We start from the raw sequence: 15,931 nt of genomic DNA on the forward strand, positions 1-15,931 counted from the left end.
TCGCTTCTACAGCTATGAGCCTTCAAAGTCCGAACACCACGTACGCTAAGAAGAGTAATTGTCGCGAAGAATTACGAATATACACGCTATTTTCTTTCTAGACGTGCTACCTGTAAAATACATTTAAAATCTTACATAGGGACTGACGTTTCGGTGGCCGCCAATTACCTAGAAACGTGATTCAGCATGAAGTCGATCACCAAGTTGTAAGTCTGCAGTTACATCTGTCTTTTCATGATAATCTGCCATCTGAGAGTCTCTTCGACTAGAGTTATGTACATGCACTTCCAGTTTGTTAATTGCCGAGCGTAGCGAGGATTCTAATCCGGGTCGCACAACTGAAAGGGGCGTGGTCCTATATGGCTTTCCATCGAGCTTTTGCTGTGTGTGTGTGTGTGTGTGTGTGTGTGTGTGTGTGTGTGTGTGTGTGTGTGTGTGTGTGTGTGTGTGTCTGTGTGTGTGTGTGTCTGTGTGTGTGTGTGTGTGTGTGTGTGTGTGTGTGTGTGTGTGTGTGTGTGTGTGTGTGTGTGTGTGTGTGTGTGTGTGTGTCTGTGTCTGTGTGTGTGTGTGTCTGTGTGTGTGTGTGTGTGTGTCTGTGTGTGTGTGTGTGTGTCTGTGTGTGTGTGTGTGTGTGTGTGTGTGTCTGTGTGTCTGTGTGTGTGTGTGTGTGTGTGTCTGTGTGTGTGTGTGTGTGTGTCTGTGTGTGTGTGTGTGTGTGTGTGTGTGTGTGTGTGTGTCTGTGTGTGTGTGTGTGTGTGTGTGTGTGTGTGTGTGTGTGTGTGTGTGTGTCTGTGTGTGTGTGTGTGTGTGTGTGTGTGTGTGTGTGTGTGTCTGTGTGTGTGTGTGTGTACACATATCTCAAATTTCTCCTCCCCACGACCACGTTTTATGATAGTACCTACCTTAGAAATCGTTTCCGTGTTCGACTGCAAATGAGTCTAAGAATGATTCGTGCAAGTGACGAAACGGCGAAAAAATGCTTCATGACGTTCCGTTGCCTCATCCTTCTGTATTGTAGCTAGGGAGGGTGTGTACTTGACAACCAAGGAAAACCTTCAGGAGTTGAATGCCACCTACGGTCAACTATTCACACGTCCCATACTACAATCAATCCTTTACTACACTGTACCGCATCTAACACTGTTGATAGTCAATATTTGCCTATATCAATCAGGCCCGTAGGAAGCAAATAAAAAGTGGTACGGCCTAACGCACGCTAAAGGGCGTGGCTTTTAATTTAGTGCGCGTTAAAGCAAGAGACCAATGCTCCAATTAATGTCTGTCAGTCTGGTTTCAAATTGAATGCCTCCTTATATGTGTTTGTTTTTCCTCTTCTCTCTCTTTCGCTCGCGCAGAGAAGGGTCTGGCTAGGCGAGGCTACAAAAAGTGGTGCGGCCATGGCCGCACCAGCCGCACCGGCTCCTACGGCCCTGTCAATTTCTATGTCAGTAAATACCATAGCACTGTCGTTACAACGGAACTGAGTGCATACCTAGACTGTACATTTCTATTGTCTTGATCACGATCGCAAAACGACGATTACCGATACCAGGACTAGATACGTAATCTAAACTACAATGAAGTTTGCATGTTTACTTCCATGACAGGGTTTCAATAAATATGTATTGTCTAGCTAGGACTCGGCGTTTTAGTACACGGTCTGAAAACTCCGTTAGACATGTTACAAACGAACGCGACACGCCTACGGATACGGTACAAATAGTTAATTAATTAATTGCTCCATACCTGGCCCAACCCACGCATGCCACACCTCACATTAGAGCAAGATTTTTTTTAACTTCGCCCTCTTTTCGAGCTCAAAACCCGGCTGTGAACATGCCTCTGTATCCCTTTCTACTCATGGGTTGGTATTTTGCCAAACCACGCGTTTTTGCTTCGAGGTAGCCGTTGTTATAATGTAGGTCGAGCTCGAACTTCCCTCAAAACGGTTGAAACTGGGCAGAATGATAGAACGTTGTATTTGAAGACACACTGGGAAGCGGTTACTGCTCTAAACTGCAATCTAGCTAGTCAGCCAACATCCACTACAAACTGTACATGTTTGTACATGTTTCTTACTTTATTACAAGTACCAAAAACAATCTCAAATACAACAATTTAGCAATCTAGTCCAATGTCACGCCGTGAATTCGCCGCGAGACGAACCAGACCTCTTCCTGTTGCTCATTATCAGTCGTAGACGTAGCCAACACTCGTCTATCCTCTCAATAACATTTCAATCAACCTACCGACCAAGTCAAACCCATAACCGAACGAATTAAGAGAAGGGAAATGTGAACGGTGGGCGAGTCTGCTCGGTTCGAGTTGTTCGCGCCTACGCGTCTCCCAAAACCGTTGCTTGGCCAAAAACCGTTCGCAGAAGTAAGAAACAGGTCGCCGAACGGTATTCGAAAGAAATAACGGTCGGATTCGAATTTTTCGATGTCGAACGTCGGAACCAATCACGGAGGCTAATCAATTATATAGCAACTGATTCGTCGCCAAACAAATATCCAGGCGGAGCTATTGAAAGACACGTGCAACAAAATATATGCTGAATGCTCATTGGTCGTCGCTAGGGATAAAGAGGGCGGAACTAGCACCACACCCTTAGTATGCGCATACGCTACTGCACCGTAAATGCTCGGTTAGCATTGAGTTAAGCGAGCGATGGTGTTCTGTCTTACATATTTGCGTAACAATGGTTGCGTGCTTAGGTAGCAATAATTTCTGACAATAAATATGCGGGAACTCAAAAAACAGACTGTCCGTTTCTCTTCTTCTGGCTTTGTCTTTTATTATTCGTTTATGCTTGAATCGTTTACTGAGATAGTCGCGTAACAATCGTGTAGTCACGTGATAATGGTGCATAGCAATAATTTGTGTGAAAGTAACGCGCCGAAACTCCAAAACAAACTTTTCTCTTCTCCTGTCTTTGCCTTTTCATTCAGTTTGTCACGTATTAGTTTCCTTTCCTCTTTAGTCGCGTACGGGAGCAAAATCGAAAGTCGTTTAACTTTTCTATGTAATTGTGTCGAGCCCTCGAAAGGGGACCCTTAATTCAACTCTTAGCGCATGTGTTGCGCAGTCAAAATTGCATTCATCTGGCATCGTCAATTTGTTGATCCAACTCTTCATTTTGCCGTAAATCCATATCACAAGTGCTGACGCATATATATATATATATATATATATATATATATATATATATATATATATATATATATATATATATACTAGATGCTCCATTAGCATTGCGTGAGGCGAACGAGCGTATCCATATTACACGTACATAGTCTTCTATTGCACATTCCATTCAGAAATTCTTGGTGGTCCAGCCTGTGCCGCGGCTGTTCTTCTGTGTAGTGACGTAATGACTAGCGCGTATCCATGGCCAATCGGTTGTGTACTGTACGCTGTTGTGTTGCTTTCAGTAATTAAGTTAATTAATTGCCTATCACGGTCAGTACTCCTATCAGTTGTAGCAGAAACGATATCGACGGGCAATCCTACGGCACTCAAGAGTACTGGACAATTAGAGTTTCCGTCAATAAGCTCCCAACATTCACTCTAGCTCGCTAGAGTGATGTGGGTACGATGGATTCTCTATAAAACCTACAGAATTTGAGTCCTCTGCAAGTTTGGGGAGTGGTTACTAACCCCAAAGTGTGCCATTATGACCGTAAGACCAGCATGGCCATGCATGGTCTCAACCAGAGCACTATATAGGGCTCTGGTCTCAACAGGAGGTCAAAATTAAAATATCCAGGACTTTACCATTTACAATATCTCAGTAGTACTGATAGCTGTTGAGTTAGATAGAGACTATTAGAGTGCGTCCATGTTATGTTTGCGTTTATGACATGGCACGTACGCCACGCCCAGCTCCTCCCAAAATCTCAGGAAGTGACGCTCCTCTAACAGTACAGTATCACACACCCAGCTAAACCCAGAACAGTTGTAGCCGGAACACCGACAGCTTCTTTTTGCCGACTCTGTGCGACGTCTCTTTCTCAAACTAAGTCAACAATTCCAACCTCACTGTAGCTGGATGACGCTGATCATGCACAGTAAGAACATCTCTCATTGCTGCGCAGCCAACTATGCCATATTTCAGGATACAGCAATCTGGAGTGTGACGACGCGTTGCATTCGGGAAATTTGAGCTGAAACGTTGGTACTGCGCATGTCTCATAGTTAGGCATGCCACGTGATCAAAATACATACACGAAATATATTATTGCGCTGGAGAGTCCACTTGTTCTAGTGCCACGAACGGAAGCGGATCTAGTGGGAGGTAGCGTATCCAGGATACGCAGGACGCTTGATGAAAGCAACCCCAAACGTCCTTGACGGCTTCAGACCAGCGCCAAACGTAGCGAAAGTATTGTTCAAGTACGTTTAGACACGTTCGCAGATTCGAAGAGTGTGTACTGGTTGGTTAGTGTACGTTTCTGTTGTGCAGACGTTCATCGTCAAAACCGGCCTAGAAAACGGCCGCCGAATGCTTTCGAAAACGTCTCCACTGGTGATAAATACCGTATGTAAGTAAAGGCGTCGATACGGTTTTTATTCGATTGCTATTCAGGATCATCTAAAGAGAGAAGAATCTCCTCTCTTTATATGCTCCTAAACATTACGAGCAGCCCAACCGGAAGCGAGTAGACCAAACTCCGTAAACAATCAAGGGTATAATCTTAAAATCTACAAATATTTAAATTGCACTTGTATTCGAGCTTGCCTCATCTAGTAAACTGTGCTCTCTTGATGCCTGCATCATCTGTTACCGTAGTAGCGTTTAATTTGTTGTAGTAAAATCTATATGTTTCATATTGTATTGATTGCTTTCAAAACAATTTCGTCTAGCTGTTGGTGTACATGATCGCTCCCCTCACATTCTGTACTCGTAACGCCCCCTTTGTACATTCCATTGAACAACCAACCTTCTAGAACGTGAATCTGCCACGACAAGAAGTTTTACTTGTACCGTTTTCCACCCTTCAAATCATCTATACTTTACACATACACAACTAATATCTACTATATTATCAAAATTGACGACTCCAATTAAATTGCACTAACACTAGTTGCGTCAATTCTACCAATGTATACATTGATTAAAACAATAACCGATACCATTTAAACAAAAACCCAAATTTAATTGATTAAGTCGGTACTGTTGATTACATGCATAAAATGAAGATAGGCAATTCAAATACAACGGAAGCACGCCCTACAGAGGCACAACGAGCACTTTTCCTTTGCTGGCGACACTTCCGGTATGACACCAAATAATTTCTGCCTTTACAACATTTTTGGCAAGTGTACTATACGCTACATGTATCGAGCTAGCTATCGACCTAGACCAAAAATTGATATACAAGATAAGCTGTAAAGAAGGTAGAAAAGAAAGCCCTGACAGTTAAGTGGGCTTGTGAAAAGTTCACACAGTTCCTAGTGGTAATTATGACAGTTTCAGATCGAAACGTACCATAAACCATTTATACCTTTGCACCGTAAAAACATATGAACAGTCTATATCACCTGGAATTCTACGATTACGATTACGAATGGCCAGGTATATTTATACAGTAGGAGTACGTCTTGCGACCACCCCGAAACTAAGACCACGCCTGAAATACGACCGTTTCCGGTCAGAAACTTTTCGAGGATCTCTGTAATACATTGCGTTCTCGGAAAGTTGATCAACTCGGAGTTCAGAATAGCAACCAACTTCTATGGTCCTCCGACCATTTTTATCCCTTAAATTGCGGTCAAGCATAGGCAGGCCTCATCGATATTCCCGGATACAGCGCAAGAAAAATATCGGGGTCAAGCTCTGCAGAATTCTTAAAGGGGAAAGAGCTTTTGCGTTAGACTTTCTCATTTCAAGCATTTCAATTTCCATTTTCAATTTCGAGCAACAACTGAATATTGAATTAAAAATTGAAAATAGCCTAGAAGTTGCTTGCAATTTCAATACTCAATTCTCTTAAAAATTAAAATTGATTGATAGATAGACTATAAATATTTGCGGATTAAAATAAATAATTGCAATGCAATTGAATATTGAAATTGCAAGCACTTTAGTTCAATTTTTAATGTTAAATTAAATTTTCTATTTAGTTAAATAATTGAATGTCAAATTTTGAATTTGCGTGCATAATTCGTCCATTCCATTTATTTTGGAGACAACTTTAAAATTAAATTAAAAGTTGACTAGCATTGCTTGCTCTTACAATATTCCATTAAATTGTAAATAGAAATTGATTGAAGACCAATAGTCATTTCAATATTCATATACTTTGCAAATAGACTCAATCTTTCAAACCGTCCAATTTTCATAAATTATGAATATTAAAATATAGCCTCTGGATGCAATTTTCTTTCTCCGTACTAAATGTACATTGAAAGTTACCCGCAGTTGCTAGCGCGAGGATATCTCTCATAAACGGCATAATAACACCGCGCGGGCTGTCGCGGATGACTTCAATATTCAATGATATTGAAAGATGAAAGTCGTGTAGCGTAGCCACGCTCAGCCACGCTTCTGCCACGGATGCAATGCAATTAAGCAATTGCACCTGCTTGTCGTCTACGGTCACGCCCAATCACGAGACATTCCTTGGGAAGCTCGTTGCATGGAGGCACGCTTACGGCATCTATAGTCAACGAGATCAACGTCTAGGCTGCACCGGGAAGTTGACGCCTATTCGATTTGGAAAGACTCCAAGCAACTTTAGAGTCAACATTGCGTCGATCATTATATCTAGAAAAACCTGTCTAAACACGTGACGGGGAAGCCCCTGCAGCTACAACCTCACGCTAATGCCAGGTCGTCCACTTTCTCCAATCTCGATCTCCATGGACGAAGATTTTGTTTGCAAGCAAGTCGAAGAGGAAGCTACTCATGCTGTCAACAGTAAAGAATTTATAATTAGTTACTAGTTACCGACGATGTTTCCCTGACTTCGGCGACTCTAGCTTTATGGAATAGCAAACGATCTGTTAGACGTTTCTGCACAGTCAGAAATCAACGTCGATTTATGCCTCTGTCTGTACAGAAACGTCGAACAGATCGTACGCGAAGTGCCCGAAGTTATGGAAACATTCGCTTGCGAATAAAATCTTCGTCAACTTCGTCAACTTTGTTCAGCAGAATGCGGGTAACTTTCTATTTTTACATTTAGTACGGAGAAAGAAAATTGCATCCAGAGGCTGCACTAATATTCATAATTTAAGAGAATTGGATGAATGAAAAGATTGAATTTGCGAAGTAAATGAATTAGGAATAATTGACAACGCTAATCAATTGTTAATTTTCAAATCTATTTTCAATTGTTATCAAAAATTAAAATGCACTGGACAAATTGGACACGCAAATTCAAAATTTGACATTTAACTTTTAAACCAAATTGAATATTAAATATAACATTAAAAATTAAACTAACTTGCTTGCAATTTAAATATTTCATTGCATTGAAAACAAAAATTGGTTAAAGTTTAAGTATGTTTTCAATATTCATTTCAATCCACAAATAATTATAGTCTATCAATCAGTATTTTTTAAATTTTGCCAATAGAATTGAATATTAAAATTGCAAGCAACTTCTAAGCTATTTTCAATTTCTAATTCAATATTCAATTGCTGAACGGTGGCCAGGTATCTCCAAAGAGAAAGCCCAGTTGATCCACCACTGTCCCACCAATACCAAGATGCATGAGCAGGAAACTACGAGAGCCTAGCTCTTATGCAAACACATTGCCACACTATCCGTGGCAAGTTGTGAGGTCAGATCTCTTTGAGATCAATGGACAGCGTTATACCTACTTTGCTGAATTATTATACTCGAGGTATCAGGAGGTGTTCATGTTGACTTCTACTACACGCAGCTACATTATAGCTACCATGACGTCAACTTTTGCCAGACATGAGATTCCTGAAGTACTGAGGAGCGACAAGCGGCCCGGAGTATGCCAACAAGGCAGTCAACAGACTCTCACAGTCATATGGATTTCGACTTATCACCACTAGTCCAAGCTATCATCAAATTAAATAATGGTCTGGCATAGCAAACGGTGCAGTCAATGAAACAGATGCTTAATTGAATGCTCAAAGGATATCCATGCAGCCCTAGTACCTTATCAAGCAACCACTTTATCTTGGTGCAAACTCAGTCCGTCAGAGTTGCTCATGAAGTGACGCATTCCAACAACAATATCGGTAACAGTGAAATAGATTCAACACCAATAGACCTATTTGTCTCAATTTGGACAAGATGACCAAGATTCAAGGAGATCGAGTCAGTAACAGCATTACAATAAGAGATATCACGTCCAAAAATAAAGCAAATGTTATCAGAGGAGACAGAGGTCTGGTTAAACTATAACTAGATGATCAACACTTGTAGAACAGCAAGGGAGGACCATAGTCTCAAAAGCGGACACACAATAATCATACATTATTGGAATTCCTAGGGAACTTTGGACAAATCAGAGTCGGATCATTTGGGTCAAATCTACATCACCAGAAGCAACATTCATAATTCCATTATGCAGGAAGAAGGCTCAGAGTAGAGAATGCAGACAAGACAGCAAACTGAAAGACTTTCTCCACCCTGATCGACACACACTAGAGTTGTGAGGAGAGGTGTGCGGTTACTAGTAATTAGAGTGTGTTTGCGGACAACTACAGACTAGACTACAGTCTAGTAGACGGTGTTGTGTTGTGTTGCGCAAGTGTTCTCTAATACAGAACAATAACACTACAGTTACAGTAGCAACACGTTGCAACAGTCAGGCAGGAAGGCGGTCGATTGCGGTTTCCTCCACAATTAACGAAAGGCTAACAATCGTGTTGGCGATTGTTGGCACGTCATGCGGTTAGATAGATCATATATCAGTTGCTGCAAGGAAGTTACAATGTAACTAATTTTGAGCCGAATTTTAGATGTGTCCGTAGACTACGGTGGAACGCGTTTTCGCAACCTTTGACCACGCTGGTAAGTGTTTCGATGTAAAGGAAGCGCTACCAGATTGGAAATGTGCTATTGTTCTGATTGTAAAAGAGGGAGGAGCTGGCTACGCGAGACTACAATGGAATGAAAGTGGCAAAGCTGTGGTTATTGTATAACGCCTCAGCGGTTTGATGATACAATCTGTAGCACGTGCTGTTGCTACCCATCACTGAGAAAGCAAGAGTGACGCGTTTGGCAAAGTCGAGTCGATGTCGAGAAACCGTACACGCAACTGGATGCTGGTGCGACTAGCATCTATCCAGTATATCCATAGAGACGACTTTTTCATACTTGCTGATATAATTCTTCAGATCGCTCTCCGCCAAAAGTGAGGGGGAGGAGCCTCTTGCGCGCGAAATAATCACACTGGCTTGATGAAACAATCGACGATTGTCTTGTATCCGGAACGAGTGACAATGATGGTAGGAGAAAATACGAGGAATCGACATGTAATACGAGTGGAGGACGAGGTGGTAGTTAAGATTTCTGAGTTCTTCTTCATGTGCATGCTATAGCTACATTATCTTTTCGAAAGTAACTCATTGTCTATCGTTAGAATAAGGACAATACTCATTGTCAGACAATATTGCATTAGATCATGTTACTCGACACCCCTGTGTCTAGCACTAGTTTGTTAAGTCTACCTTGTAACTAGACATCTAAAATGTGTCAAAGGCGTGCGTAATATCGCCTCACAGTTTCTAAAAGGCGTGTGTTATAACACTTCATAGTCTGTATAGGAGCGCTTTATCTATGAATTGACCATACCATCCCGCTATTCTCATTCTTCTCGCGGTCCCAATTCACTTGAACACTTCAAACTGAAAGTAAATCACCCCTATTGAGCATCGCTTGACAGTCGCCTTTCTACTGACGTTGCTTGTTCTATAGGTCACTGGAAACGAGACGACATGCTGTCGACATCTACTTGGGTCCAAATTTTCATCCTCTTTTCCATGTTTGGAACCAGCGTAGTCTTAAGCCATGAATGCCTAAGCCATGGGTGCAACGTAAGTGATTACTCATATAGGTTGGTAAATGTACTGCACGGAGAACACAATATATATTAAGTGTTCAAGTTACAAATAGTAAGTTGTAGCTTGCAGATAAGTTAGCAGTTGTGGACTGTAAAGAACTTCGGTGCTCAATGTTTCTAGAGTCTGCGGGATGCTGATTGCAGCAGTACATGTACTAGCACGTTCATAACTGGTTTATGTTATTGACTATAACTTGCAGTTTACAAAAGAAGATGCAGTGCCGTATGTTATGACCAAACAAGTTGGACGAGTAATCAAGATGCTGAGCACCTACTACAGTATTCGCAACCATACGTTTACAGAAAAGCTGTTGGGAAATATCAGTGTAGTTATGCTACATGGTTCGGCTTTGATCAAGGCAATCCCGAGACAGTCATACGAAGACCATTACATGTCGGATCTAAACGCAACCGTTACCGCCTTGAGAGAATGGTATGTACAACACCTGAACGTGCATAAAGGTAAAATACACTCACTCAACCAGTAACCTTAATTCTTAGGCATCTCGTAGTAGACCAATTCTGGAAAAAGTTGCAAGAGAATGTAACATCTCTTTCAAATCGGTAAGTAGATATTGCTGTATTGTTAAGCAGTGGCGGATCTGGGATTTTGCTAAGGAAGTGGCGTGGTGACAGTTTCTATTTGTGACTTCAATATGAAGCATTTCAGACATGTTCAGAAATTAAAGGTATAGGGATACTACACTCATACCTGAACTAGGAGAAAAACAGAAGCGTAGTGTGACTTCTAGAAACACAGTGCTGCGGGACAAGCCCACTTTATAGACAAGCCCGTTTTATTGGCTAATAGTTGACTGATACAATAGAATCAATTGCAGACCCAGGCTGGGAAAAAGAGCGGTGTATATACTATATACAACTATGTTGTTCACACATATTTACAGTCCCCAATTTTATGTCCACACTTGCAAATGATGGGGCAAAAGACCGGTCTAGGAGATGCCACGCTATAGTATACGCCCCTAACTGAGAGAAACGTAATAGAAAGTGAGTGAGACGACTGATGCTGAGTCTTAGTATATATAGGTCGTAGGGAATGTCACACGCCCTTTGATCCCATGTCTACCTAGATTCGCCACTGTTGATAAATTTTTGCGTGTAGACTGTGTTCAAGAAATGGGAAAGGTGGAGATGGCTCAAGTCAAGAATCTGCTGGTCAAACATGTAATACAATACGAAAATATTGGTTGAGTGGACGTAATGTCAAGTCTTCTGTTCGTTGGATTAATCCTAGTCAGGTATATGATATTATTTTAACCTCTTTTCTAAATGACGTTTGTCTTAACGTTTTAAACAGAAAACAGGTGCGGCGTTTCAAATTTATTGCGACTTTGAGTCGTTTGGCGGTGGATGGAATCTTGTATATTCGAGTAGAGATGACAGTAGTGGTAAAAACAACATGCAGAAAGGCAGCAGATCTACTGCTCACATTACTAGTCTTGATCCGGGAAACGCCAACAAACGCCTTGCATACGATGTGCTGAAAGCTATAGAAAATAGTCACGAGGGATACATTCAGATCATGTTGACTGGCTACCAAGACTACCAAAGTGAGTAGGAAACTGTCACTAACATATGAGCAGCAACTTTGGAACATGATCATTGACTTCGATTTTATACAGGAAAAACAACTTTGATTAAGATGTATTTTAACAACACAGCTAAATATGGAAAAAACTTCAACACGTTTATAGAAAGCGGTTTTGCCGGTCAATATGGATCTTCTGTACGTGTGACGTTTGGGATTTCTATGTTTTCATTTTTAGTCATTATACTCTTTCTAGCACTCCTACTATGGCACAGAACTTTCCAGTCTCAAACCCATTGCTCTTTCCTGGGTATGGTTATTAGCTATAGTTCGTCATGTGCAAATAAGAAATAATTTTCAGCTATGAGCCAGAAGAAACGGGACTTGGTAAAGAGTCACGTTACTTATCGAGTATCATCTTCAAAATCATTTAATGTATAACAAGGCTTGACTGACATTTGGTCTGACGAACATCTACGTACTGATGCACATGTTCGGCAACTACAATGGACGAACAGCCCAGGCCATCAAATCCTCCCAACATTTAGGGAAAACATTTTTACCAAACCAGTGTAAGTTATGTTTGGAATTACTACATCTATCTGCAACTGCTAAAGCAAACTCTATTGTTTATCTATCTTACCACATTCATACGGGTAACCTAACATTGCGTACCTAAGAGCGACATTCATGTCCTGTATGTCATAAGTCTTTTCATTCGACCGTTGCAAACTATTTTGGCGGCGTTACAAACTCTTTGATAACGTTAAACGTCCGTTTCTTAAACGATTTAGATAGATTTCACAAGTAGCGCCCTTTAATAGAAGGAAAATGGCGTCTAAATTCGTAATACTTTGCCGCAATTATATAGTGGTTATAACAAGGCTCATAGCTGTAGAAGTGACGGCATAACACAATTTTAGCTAATAGTTAATGTGTTGTTAATTACTGGATGCAGAATACTACACCTTCTTTTGTGGCTGGAGCAAAGTCTTCTGGTTCTGCTTGGTTAAAAGAAGTTTGGAATGGTTAGTTAAATTATAGAACTAGTGTTTATCACTTCATCATATTCTTTATCTGTTGGCTCGTGTTGTAGAGATAAGCAATAGCGGAGGACACATTCTCGCCCCTGAAGATTGGAACAACGCTGAACCTCATAGCGTCCAAACTACAGAAAAAGGAGCGTGCAGAAATCGCGGTCTATTCCACATCTTTGTTCGCTAACTCGAGTAATAGTAACAAACGTTACAGAGAATGAAACACAACTGAGACAACCTTCTAGACAGAGATGTATATTGTTGCACGTAGCTGCATGGCGAAAACATAGTCAATGCTTTACCTAAACAGCTGCTGATTCATAAATTCAGTGCATTCTATCGATAGATTTCTTGCTTGCTTCGAATTACCTTATGAGTAGCTTTCTTTAATTAATTAAATATTGATTAACAACACATGTATTCGTCAGCTTGACCTGTGTGCACATGATAGCCCATCTAGTGGAATGTATACTATACTATGTACTATTTAGCATAGGCGTAGGAAGCACGGGGCCACGGGGCCATGCCCCCTTCAATCAGAAGCCTAAGATCACTACATATAAAATAGGTCATGAAAGCGAGCTACAAGTGGAAGAAAACGAAGAGCTCCAACAGACGACAGTGCAAAAGCTACATTTGCGTAGAGACGTCTTGGGTACGAGGCTAAACGTGCGCCAACCCTAACTACAAAACTTCAAAATTGACGAATGGGAAACAATGCTTTTAGCGATCACTGAGGTTGGACTCCAACCTGGATGCCATTCCTACGCCTCTGTTTAGTCCAACTTTCACGATTGCATTGTTTCTTCAAATACAGGCGTGGTCTAGCTCTTCGTGTTCAACACCTCTCCCCTTACATTCTTTACTCGTACTTCTACACGATGTACCTTCCATTGTACTACCATTCTTCTAACGAGAATATGACGTGAAGAAAAGTTTTACTTGTACCGTCCCCCAAAATTCATATATATATATATATATATATATATATAGATATATTGAAATTAGCGAATTAAATATCTATTACAAGTAGTTGAGTCAAATGTATCAACCTATGAAAGCTAACGTACATGTCTCCATCGATCACACAACGGGCAGATCTACAATATGACTCCTTCCGCCATTCGAAACAAAAACCAACTTAAAGTCAATAGTGTCGATTGCATTGCAACAAACGAAAATAGACAAGTCAAACAAAACGAGCGTTGTTACAGTGATATGTGTTTTCCCAGGTTACAAGTATCCCCGCACACATACCACTGGACTGTCTAAATAAAAGATACGGCAAGAGCGCATGCTCCAACCCATAGTGGGTACGGTGGAATCAAGGTCGAGAACATTCAGTCTACTTTGTGGGTTGCTGAATACGTGAGCGCGCACGCGCGCTCACTTGTGTGTGTGTGTGTGTGTGTGTGTGTGTGTGTGTGTGTGTGTGTGTGTGTGTGTGTGTGTGTGTGTGTGCGCGCGCGCTATTGCTCATACTAAAGGGCTACTTAAACAAAACTCGAAAATTTCTATATGATAGTTTTAAGGGTATAAGTACCGGGGAAAATAATCTTAGATTTTAAAAGCAAGGTTTCTATAAGAAAATTGCGCAGTAATGTGCTTCGGTTGAAAGCATCCGGTTTCGAACTAGTCTCGCGTAGCCAGACCATCTCCGCCTACATCCTTCCGGCGAAAGATAGTCTGGGGATATGCCTAATCCATCCTTGTTCTGTGCTCCCCAAGCATCATGGGAATAAAGACCTCTTTATTTATAGATAGCAAGAGGTCTACGTAGGTGTTGCTTAATCGCATTCCGCTCGTCTCACGTGTGCTAATTACTGGTTATTTACAGTTGTAATTAATTAACAAAGATGTATGTCTGTGAACGGACGTTCTTTCAAAGAATGGAGAGCTCGTGTGAAACGTGGTTACCAGATAACGCATATAGAGCGAAAACAACACTATTGCTCTCATCCTGTATTGTAATACTAACAATCGATAAATGAGCATTTAGAGCAATGGTTGCTACCCAGCCCTCACTGCCTACTACCTTTCTACTTTAGTACGTCAGGGTCCGTCCTGTTCAACAGTTTTCTGCCATTCGTACTGGCCAGAGAAGGCGTTGAAAATGTGACGGCGGCGAAATGGAAGAAGTGTGTCGACAACGTCATCCAGAAAGTGGAAAACTATTACAGAACCTCAGACGGCGTGCTAGAACAAGCGGTGGAAAGATTAGTAGGAGAGGAGAACTCTTCAGACAGTTAAGAGATCCTTCTAGGAGACGACGAGAATGACAACAATGATTAATACAATTAGTCTCGTGGGTGATATTTACTGGCGATATTCTTTGTCGGTAATCCATGGGAGGAGTCTCTTTCAGCAAGCATACTGCATCTACTAACATAGGATCTATAGAGTTAATTTGTCCGGAGATCTGATCCCACCTAGTCACGTGCTCTCGAATGATATGTTTATCAGCGGCGTAGGGAATGTACTTGCCGATCTACAGGAATTTTCCCACGGGTTCTCCATTCTTTGAACGGACATTTTTTAGTAATCAAAAAGAAGACATTTGTTCGTCAATCTTGTGAACTTTGAATAGCGTGTTGAACACAGTAGTGCAATAACCAGACAGATTAAAGCGTGAATTCCCACAGCCACGTTAATCATGCGCTTGATCGAGAGGCGTTTTTAGTCCCTCGACACGTCAGACAAATACATGTAAGAACACAAGGCACTATAGCGGCACTCTGCATTCAAACAACACGCTAACACGAGCATCATAACTAAACAAAAGCACGTCCCATGCTCACGTCAGACGTACAAGATCACGACAATAGATCTAAAAATCAGACGTCGAGAGGTGAAGAAGCATAGCCTCACGAACAATTTGGCCACAAAACGTAGGTCCCTCCTGCAACAAGACAGCAGTTCAAGGTCTACAGGTCGAAGAAAGAATATCTAACTAGCGTATGTTCACACGCATGACCGTAAATCATCACAAGCCAAATGAGGGAATGCGATTGCGTAACACCTACTTAGACATCCTGTAATCAATAAGCAGCTCTTTATCCCCCACGATTGTGGGAAGCGCAGAACAAGAATTGTATAGGCATATCCCCAGACTATCTCTCGCCGGAAAGATGTAGGCGGAGATACTCTGGCTACGCGAGACTAGTTTCGAGCAGTAGATTCGGGGAGTGCACAAATTAGTTCCGCAACATATTGGTTGTTTCATTGTGAATAGATAATTTGCAACCAACCAGCAGCAGATGATTCGGTTATTTGCAGGCCCGTAGGAAGCAAA

The 15,931-nt window shown here is 41.4% G+C and overlaps 1 protein-coding gene across 1 annotated transcript; it reads left to right on the plus strand.

Moving 5' to 3' along the window:
- Positions 1-9,914: 9,914 nt before the first annotated feature.
- LOC134194952 (uncharacterized) lies at positions 9,915-13,057 on the plus strand. The gene is made up of 9 exons (XM_062663940.1): positions 9,915-10,027; positions 10,254-10,486; positions 10,555-10,617; positions 11,177-11,312; positions 11,372-11,624; positions 11,697-11,800; positions 11,859-11,912; positions 12,561-12,630; positions 12,699-13,057. Exons 1-9 carry the CDS (start codon positions 9,929-9,931, stop codon positions 12,824-12,826), a joined length of 1,140 nt encoding a protein of 379 aa, XP_062519924.1. The 5' UTR covers positions 9,915-9,928; the 3' UTR covers positions 12,827-13,057.
- Positions 13,058-15,931: the final 2,874 nt, after the last annotated feature.

The sequence above is a fragment of the Corticium candelabrum genome, chromosome 19, assembly GCF_963422355.1.
Source record: "Corticium candelabrum chromosome 19, ooCorCand1.1, whole genome shotgun sequence".
Lineage (NCBI taxonomy): Eukaryota > Metazoa > Porifera > Homoscleromorpha > Homosclerophorida > Plakinidae > Corticium > Corticium candelabrum.